Consider the following 9577-nt stretch of genomic DNA (forward strand, 5'->3'; position numbering starts at 1 on the left):
GTACCAGCCGTCTTACCAAACACTAAATGCTCCAACACTTGAACTGACCAGTCTTACACCTCAACAGGTCCTCACCTTGTTGTAGGAGAGCTGACAACATGTACCAGCCAGCAGCAACTCCCATGCTAACAGGCTTCTCCCCCGTGGGTATGTAGCACCTCTGGAGTCGCTCGATGAAGAAGAGGATGCTGGCGAGGCCTGTCGTGTTAGCCGGGATGCGCCGGTACAGAGCTGTGTCCGTTGGGGTTGTGTAGGCAAGCATCTTCTTGGCAAGGTCCTCGTAGGTGGCCGCAAACAGTTTACGGCTGTGGGATGAGAACTTGTCTTGTGAATGTGACGTTGGGGTGAGTGTTAATCTGATTTTGTGTTACTATGTTCTGTGGGGAGTGGGTGTTAATGTGATTTTTTGTTAACTGAATGCTGTGTCTGACCTCCTGAGGTGTAGTATGGTGGGCCACAAGATTGTCCCTTTCCACTAGGGGCTGACAGATGATATTAAGAGTGTGAATGTGTGTGTGGTGCCTTGTTTGGGCCATTTTGTGTGTGATTGCCAGCCTGATGTATAGACAGCTAAATCGTTAATAATAATGAAGTTAAGAGTGTGAATGTGTGGTGATTTGTCTGCGGTGTCTTGGGGAGGATTGTTGGCCTGGTATATAGATAAATAGATTAGAATTTGGATTAACAGTGTCAATGTTGTATGTGAGTGTATAGTGTAGTGTCTGGGCCACCCTGTATAGGACTGCCAGCCTGGCATATAGATAGATCAATCTAATTATTTGACATTTCATATTCTGAACATTTTGCTGATCCAATTAATCTGTTAAGGGAGCACTTTGTTCAACATCTTTAAAATATTATTTGATCATCACCTGTATCTCTCACCTGATGATATAGATAGGCTGGGTGTAGGTAACAACTTTCAACCTCTCCTCAGTGATGGACAATTCAGAGACAGTGAGGTCAGCTTCCCCTGACTGCAGAGCTCCTACCGTGCCCGTCCACTCGTTGCTTGAGTTGTCCTTCAGTTTCCCGTAGGCATAACCTTCCAGTACATTGAAACTGACTCTGTACAAGAGAGAGAGTGGGAGAAAAAATAGTGTTGTGTATTGAGGGAAAGAAAATTTCTGTCTTGTCTTCTCTATTTAGGGAAAGAAAAGGAAAAGGGCAAGTAGTGTCATATGCATGGAGGAAAAGGAAAATTATTCTCATATGCACTGAGCAAAAAGGAAAAGTACTGTGATATGTACTAAGGGAAAGGCTGGGTGTACTGAAGGGAAGGAAAAATACTGTTGTCGTATTTATTGAGGAAAAGAAAGAAATACTGTCGTATGTACATTTTTTAATTGCTAGAAAGAAAAGTGAAATATACATTTATATGTATAGTTTATTTTTCATATCAGTCACAAGTATGGATGTTTGTTTCCCTTCTTTTTTTTCACATGTACAGCTACCTCCTCAAATAGCATGTATTTTCAAAATTTCAAGCTGCTGTGATGATGAAAAAAGCCTGAAAGAAAAATGACAAGGAACAAAAAGTAATGAGAATAAGTTTTGTGGCAACTATTCATTAGGTGTCACTTTTTCACTCCTCCACTTAGACCGGTACAGTTGAACGCAAAATGTGAAAACTTACGAGAAATTGTGTGCATCCCTTAGTGCAGTGACAATATCCCCCACAAAACCAGTGATATTTCTTTGACTGGAGGTTAGTTCAATAATTTTGAAGGCTGGGATTAATTTTAATGAGGGATGAGAGGGTGGAAGTGACTGGAGTATAGGTTAATAATTCTACCAGCTGGAAAGGATTTTGAGGGTCAGAGGAAAGTGATTGGATATTAGCTTGATAATCGTGCTTGGTGAGATTAATTTTAGTGAGAGACTAGATGGTGGGAGGATGATATTTAGAGGTTAGTTTGGTAATTTTGCCAGTTGGTATTAATTTTTAGTGAGGGATGAGGGTGTCAGAAGAATGTGACTGGAGGTTAGTTTAATAATTCTGAGGGTGGGAGGAAAGTAATAGGGGGTTAGTTTAATTTTGGTGATGGATGAGAGTGTGAGTGGAAAGTGTAGCTGACCACATAATTTATCAAATAGTACAAGCATGTACACATTCTTAATAATGTTCCATGTTAAGATATACTAAACATGAAGTTACTCCACAATATATGATGGTGTAAATTACGAATGGTTAAAGTCGAGACTTGTTTGATGATGGCCTGTTTGCTTGCTCCCCTTGGACGTGCGGCAAGTGCAGCAGCGTTCGACCGTTTCTCTAGGGGCAAGCGACACCTCCTGGTGGGGACTTCAAATCTGCTGTCGCTGCCTTCGAGGTGTGTCTGTTGCTTAGGTGTGGTATGTGTTGCATGTTACCTAGTTGTGTTGTTTTCTGTGTTGTTAATTGTTTCATATCATAGTGAAAGTAAACACCAGGTTTAACTGACACTCCTTACCACTCCAGGAGGCAACAGAGTCCCTGGTGGAGCTGTGTGGGGAGCAGGCGCCCGAGTGTGGTGACGCGTACTGCCGCTGTGGCCGTGCATTGCTGGAGCTGGCACGCAAGGAGGCAGGGGTGCTGGGGCCAGATCTGGATGGTGCCAGTAGTCGTGTGTATTGCTTGGTTATTGTGTTAACGTGCTGGAGTGTGCACAGCCGGGAGTGTTTGGGGAATGAAAATAAAAGGAGTTATGGATGTTTAAAAATGCATCTTTTGAGAGCTGAGTATACAAGAAAGTTGCTGTGTTTGCGGGATGAGTAAACAATGAAGAAATGTTTTGAGGAACTGGGTGTGCAGAGGCACGAGTGTTTGGAGAATGAGAATACAGGAAGACAGGAGTGATTTAGGAATAAGTGTACAAGAAAGGAGTGTTTGAGTGACAATATATAAGGAAGAGGTGTTTTGAAAATGAGAGTACAAGGAATGAGCATTTTGGGAGTTAATATACAAGGAAGCAAGTATTTAAGGGACAAGTATACAAGATTATTTTCCTGTCATATGTCATTATACAATGTTTTTCTTTGTTATATACATCATTCCCTTTCACTTTTCATATCTTGTGTTCTCGTCATTCTGATGTAATGTTACAGATAGAGAATGTTTGGTGTCAAATTTTCACTAATTTCATATGTGTATAAACTTTCATTTCATTGACTTTTTTTTACTATTACTACTATATTTGCTTGCTTTTTAAACAAGTCTTTTCTTTCAGAGGAGGGAAGCACAGGGGAAGAGGAGGACGAGGAGGAAGAGAGTTAAGAGTCACAAGAGGAGGAGGAAGGTGGAAAGAAAGAGGAAGGAGAGGAGGAGGAGGAGGAGGAGGAAGATGGAGAAGGAAAGGAGAAAGATAAGAAGGAAGGAAATGCCGCAGAAGGAGAAGGTGAGTTGTTAATAAGGTTTTGTGTGACAAGTTTTCTGAAAATTTTATTTGTTTACATGAAGTTTGTTTTGTATATATTACTCTTAATATACTACTTCTCCCACCACATGCAATTTGTCTGTCTGCTGTTGTGGTTCTTTCATTTCTTGTTCCCTTTCCTGAATATACCATTTCCTTAGTTTCATATCTAGTACCCTCCAATAAAATTTCTGCTTCTCGGTCTCTGTACTTCTCTCGTTTTTTTTGCTTGGCTTCATTCCTCAGATCCTTCTCTTTTTCCCTTTCTTCCAAGTTCATATCTCTTTTTTACCCAAATATTCTTGTATTCTGAATTTTCAGCCAGCTTCCCAGTTCTCACTAGGATCTACTTTACTGTAACTTGGGATCTCATTCTCACTTTTAATGGTCTTTTACCTCCTTCACTATATTTTCCAATTCTATATGCTTCTTCCACTTCTCATTCCAGTCCCTGTTCTTCACCTTGGACCATTGTAATAATTTTCCTTACCAACTCCTCTCTCTCTCTCTCTCTCTCTCTCTCTCTCTCTCTCTCTCTCTCTCTCTCTCTCTCTCTCTCTCTCTCTCTCTCTCTCTCTCTCTCTCTCTCTCTCTCTCTCTCTCTCTCTCTCTCTCTCTCTCTCTCTCTCTCTTATTCCCTTTTCTTCCTTTCTTCCTTCCCTCCTATCTTTGTTTCTCCCTCCTCCTCCTCCTCCTCCTCCTCCTCCTCCTCCTCCTCCTCCTCCTCCTCCTCCTCCTCCTTTTCCTCCTCCTCCTCCTCCTCCTCCTCCTCCTCCTCCTCCTCCTTCATTCTACCTAACAAGAAATAATGGATTCAAGATTATACCCAAACGTTTTAAATCCCACAAGGCCAAACATTTTTTCTTTAATCGTATAGTAAATATATGGAGTAAACTTCCTGCAGAAATTGTGAACAATATTGAAATTGTGAAAGCAATATTATTGAATCAGTTCATCCTAAACATTTGCACTTTGTTTTTCCACAGAGCAATAAGAAATTAGAATTGACAGAGAAACCAGACAAGGGACTGCATTTGAAGAAGCACAAGAACCAAGAAATTACATCATTCAATGAAATGACAACATAATCTAAAGTAAGAATTTACATAGCTTTCATTTTGGTTTACATTCTGAAAGGTAACAGTAACATGGATATGTTTTTATATTGAAATCTTTCTCTGATTGCATACAAATGGTACCAATCAACAAATAATAATGTAATACTTAGAAGCTGGGAATTCAAATCACTGGTAGATAAAATGAACCACCATTCTAGAGTGTACATAACTAAGGAATTAATATACTGGTTAACTGTCACACCAGCATGAACAGAATAACAACAATTGTTGAGTAGAGTCTGTAGGAGGCAGGGAAGGAGGCATGTAGTCAGTTTTAGAGAGCAGTTATTATGAAATCAGCTGTAGAATATTCCTAAGATGCAATACTACTGGAGTCTGTCAGCTTGAAGACAGTTTATTAAAGAAGGGAAGTTCATGAGATATAAAGCCTTTGATTATTCAGTTTCATTTCCAAAGTAACATTTATTTATTGGTGTGTTGCTTCCTGTAAATAGTAAAGCCTTGACAGCACTGCATCTCTCACACCACGCTGTAACTGTTGAGAGAACCCTAACCCTTAGAGAGAGGAGGAGGGAATCCTTGGTTTATGTTCAGTAAAGCCCTGTATTCTTGTCATGGCAATGTAGAATGGAGGCGTCATTGGTTTATGTTCAGTAAAGCCCTGTATTCTTGTCATGGCAATGTAGAATGGAGGCGTCCTTGGTTTATGTTCAGTAAAGCCCCGTATTCTTGTCATGGCAATGTAGAATGGAGGCGTCCTTGGTTTATGTTCAGTAAAGCCCTGTATTCTTGTCATGGCAATGTAGAATGGAGGCGTCCTTGGTTTATGTTCAGTAAAGCCCCGTATTCTTGTCATGGCAATGTAGAATGGAGGCGTCCTTGGTTTATGTTCAGTAAAGCCCTGTATTCTTGTCATGGCAATGTAGAATGGAGACGTCATTGGTCACATACTGTTCTAATGTAATCTAATGTAATCTAATGGAATCATGAAGGTGTAAAAATGCAGGATATGGACATCATCAGCTTTTGTCATTAAGGGTGGTAAAGTGAAAGATTTGTTAATCACTTTGGTCTTTAGTTGATGCTTCTGGTGAGGCTTTCCTGTTTAAACTTGGCATAATATATATAAAATGATGTGGCATGTTAAACAAGTTAACTTACTGCCTTCTTGTGTCTTTCACAGATAGAAATCAAAAACGTCACAAGACAGAATAGTGAGCTGCATGCACTTATCACAGAGTATAAAGTCACTCCCTCAGAGGAAAAAGACAAGGATGGCATGTCTTCATGTGAGAACTCAGAAGCTAAATGTGAGCTACCATCCACATGAATATATATTTGTATATCAAACTGACATTCTCCTTGGAGGGAGGCTTTCCAAAGTGCACACACACACACACACACACACACACACACACACATCTCTGCATCAGGACTCAACAGCCAGACTGATAAACAATTACTTCACCCAAGATGATCAGCTGATAGGATTAGCTGTGGATGAGCCTCCTGTGGTGACTAGGAGTACAAAAGCCAGCAGCTAATTTTGGGAGCTGCCAGTCATCATGGTCCTGGTGTCTGAGGTGCTGCTTTTGCATTTTCCCAGTCATGGGATGAGGCTACATCACATTTATTCATTCACAGTTGCTCTTAGTTATCTCTGTTACAAGTTAAAATTTTTCCTGGCTCCACAGACATTTCTGGTGCATCTAACCCTCTCTCCATTGCCCTTCTATTTCCCTTAGTCTTATACCCACTTCTTACATTACGTCTAATTACTTCCATTGGTCATTCTTGTCTGGCCCTCTGTTGCATCAATTTTTCACCTCCAGGTACAGATACCAAGGGGAAATTGCTGGGTCAAGTGGCTACACTGACATCTGAGGTTAGCAGGTTGGAGAGTGAGTGCAGCAGTCTTCAGGTTCAGCTAGACTGTGAGAGGGATAAGTATAACAAACTGCTGGGAGAATCTCTTGCTCATGAAAAGTTGTCTGAAGATGTCATAACTGAACCAAAAGGTAAGAAAGTTTATATTCTCTAATAATAAAGCAAATAATTTTTCCTCACTGTTGCTCAATTTTTTGAATTAATAACAAAATAAAAGCATTGTTATTGGATTTGTTTATTGAGGCTGTATTAAGAAAAGTTGAGAGAAACAAACTTATTGTTTTATCAGGAGAAACAACAGGATTGGGAGGAACTGAGCTTTAACAGAAGCTGCAACAACTGCAGGAGGCTCACAGGGTCCTGGAGAGCAGGTTAACTTGCAGCATGAAGGAGGTGGCTGAGCTGAGTGACAGGAAGTAGCAGCTTGAGCATGCTGTAGTGCATGAGGAGACAGAGTCCATCGGTGAGTGCATGTTTTTTGCTCATTTGAATCATCTGTAAAAGTGAAGTGGAGGAAGTGTTTACTGTTTACTGTATGCCATTTCCTTGGTCTTTTAATGAAGAATTTTATCCTTCTTCAGGTGACTACATCACCATCTACCAGTTGCAGCGAGGAGTGATGAAGCAACAAGCTCGAGAACGCGAGTTAGACCTTGCCAGCCTCCATCATGAATGAGAGGAAATGAAGCAAAACCACTCTGCAGGTTAGTGCTCTCTTTTGCATCTCACACACTTCTTATTCATGTCATGGCAGATTAGTGATTTCTGCTGCATCTCACACACTTCTTATTCAATTGCTGGCAGGTTAGTGATCTCTGCTGCATCTCACACACTTCTTATTCAATTGCTGGCAGGTTAGTGATCTCTGCTGCATCTCAAACGGTTCTTATTCAGGTGTTGACCAAAGTACTAAGCCTTCATATCATTACCTTGCTCTGTGATGGAGGCTACACCATCTGGCATCTAGCTGAGATTTAATGTTGCAGTAAAGCTTCCATATGAGTTCATGTAGAGCAAAATGTTTTCAAATGCCAGGGAAGTAGTGTAATGTAACCTTCCAGAGAAATCTATCCCTCATTTATTAGTTAACAGGAGTGTTTAATGTACTTAATGTGATTAGCCAGGATCAAGGGTCAACTTCTTCACTGACCATTTACTCTCAGGTGATGTATCTGTCCTCCATGAGTCACCAGAGACACATAAGGTGTTGTAAGTGAAATTTCATCTATTAGATTTATTCAAAATGTGAATTAACACAGTTGTTTCCTGCAGGATTTGATATCAAAGCTGGTGCAGGAAAAGGAAGCAGATCATGACCTTCAGCAGCTCGAGAAGATAAGCAGCGTCCTTATATATATGTTATATAAATATGTTCCTTTCACTATAATATATTATATGTATTAAAAACTGCATGGAATACAGTAGTATTCCATGCAGTTCCTGTGGATGAGTGGGCCATGCTGTGCTTTGTCAAGGATGGTGTTTGGTATTGTGATGACTCTTGCCACAATCAAGTGTCTCCCACAGAGTAGTGGAGTACCTATGTATGGTGTTGACCCAAGCTGTCCAGGTCTCATCCAATGCCTTAATATGATTTAGATGATCAAAATGGTTTAACTCACCATTTAATCAGCTGACTGATTTGAATGGAGAAGTATGTAATGTGTTGTAGCCTAACCATCCCTGCCAGCATGGTCAGACTCTTGGTAGTAACCTGAAATGCTCCTAGGTAGTGAGTATCATTGCACATAATGATCTTTACTTTGTCAGTAATTCAATGATACTGAATATTACTCTACTGGATTTTGCTCAGCACTGCTTGGTAACTTTTGGCCATAATCCCAGGTCTGGAATGATATGAAGCCATGTTTTTACATTCCATATGAGACAGGCAAGCACTATGCTTTGCCTGACTGATACCTGTACTTTGCATTTATGACCCCAGGTAGTTCATCACTCTCTCTCTCTCTCTCTCTCTCTCTCTCTCTCTCTCTCTCTCTCTCTCTCTCTCTCTCTCTCTCTCTCTCTCTCTCTCTCTCTCTCTCTCTCTCTCTCTCTCTCTCTCTCTCTCTCTCTCTCTCTCTCTCTCTCTCTCTCTCTGTTTGGAATTATACTGTATATTAGGAAATATCATTAAAGAGTGTGTGTGTAAAAAGTGTTTGCATTATTGTGCATTTGATGTTGGTTTCATGATTTATAAAGATTGCTATTTTTAATAAAGTTATTGAAATTGTTATTGAGTGTTTGTATTGAACTCATTAGCTTTGTAATAGTGTGCGTCTCATCATGCATTCATTAATGATGTAGAGTGGAAATGTCCACTCCTATCATGCATAATATCAATGCATTATTGGTTTATGTTGTTATTTGTGTATAAATTGTAAAGTTATGCCAGTCTATTTTAGTACAAACTAAATATCAGCTGGAAGAGAGGACAGGTAATGGCACACTAAAACACAGGAGGGACAATGATATAACCATCCAATTTAACAATACACAGAGCAAGAAGAATGAGAAAGCAATAAAAATGGATTATTTAATGGATGATTAATAGACCCTCATTTGTAATGTTATTTCAGGCAAGAATATTAAAAGAGACAGCTGGCTTGCCCTTTGTACTTGTTCAGCTTGCCCTTAGCACTTGTTCATACATGACAGAATGAGAGATCTATGGGTGGGGGTGACACCTGGAAATGGGTATGATTCATGAAGGGATTGATTGATTGGTTGACTGACTGATTAAGAAAAAAAAACGTAGCAGTGGAGGGTGGGGGGGGGGGGGGAAGGCGCCCCCAACTTTCCAGTCATATATGGCGTGGAAGGGACAATACCAGCAAAGAAAAATATGAGAAAATGCATAATTTACTACAAAACCCAAAATGCGAAATAAAACCTTGCCAAATTGAACCTTCCACGAAGGTAATGAATGGAGTTTTGATGCAATGAGCCACAGTTACTTAAAACACTCAACAAATATAACACCTGCCAAAAAAATAAAATAAATAAATAAAATCAATAAATAAATAAAGATAAAAACGCGAGAAAACCTTTAAATTATCACAACGCGAAATATACACACACGCTAAACTGGATGCGTCATTAATTAATATCCCCCCAATAGTTTATAGCCCCTCCCCTATTCCTTGCTCCCCCCCCCCCCTTCCCTGCCTTGAGGAACACCTTCACTTATGGCCTGCTGTTGGGTCAGATTTGAGC

At 40.2% G+C, this 9577-nt stretch overlaps 1 protein-coding gene across 1 annotated transcript; it reads left to right on the forward strand.

Annotated features, from left to right (window-relative positions):
- Positions 1–2044: 2044 nt before the first annotated feature.
- LOC135112505 (E3 ubiquitin-protein ligase BRE1A-like) lies at positions 2045–8597 on the forward strand. Its single transcript, XM_064026920.1, has 9 exons — positions 2045–2056; positions 2280–2350; positions 2462–2606; positions 3210–3377; positions 5658–5784; positions 6307–6492; positions 6651–6824; positions 6943–7065; positions 7634–8597. The coding sequence occupies exons 1-7, from the start codon at positions 2045–2047 to the stop codon at positions 6683–6685; spliced, it is 744 nt and encodes a 247-aa protein (XP_063882990.1). The 3' UTR covers positions 6686–6824; positions 6943–7065; positions 7634–8597.
- Positions 8598–9577: the final 980 nt, after the last annotated feature.

This window comes from Scylla paramamosain, chromosome 24 (genome assembly GCF_035594125.1).
Source record: "Scylla paramamosain isolate STU-SP2022 chromosome 24, ASM3559412v1, whole genome shotgun sequence".
NCBI lineage: Eukaryota > Metazoa > Arthropoda > Malacostraca > Decapoda > Portunidae > Scylla > Scylla paramamosain.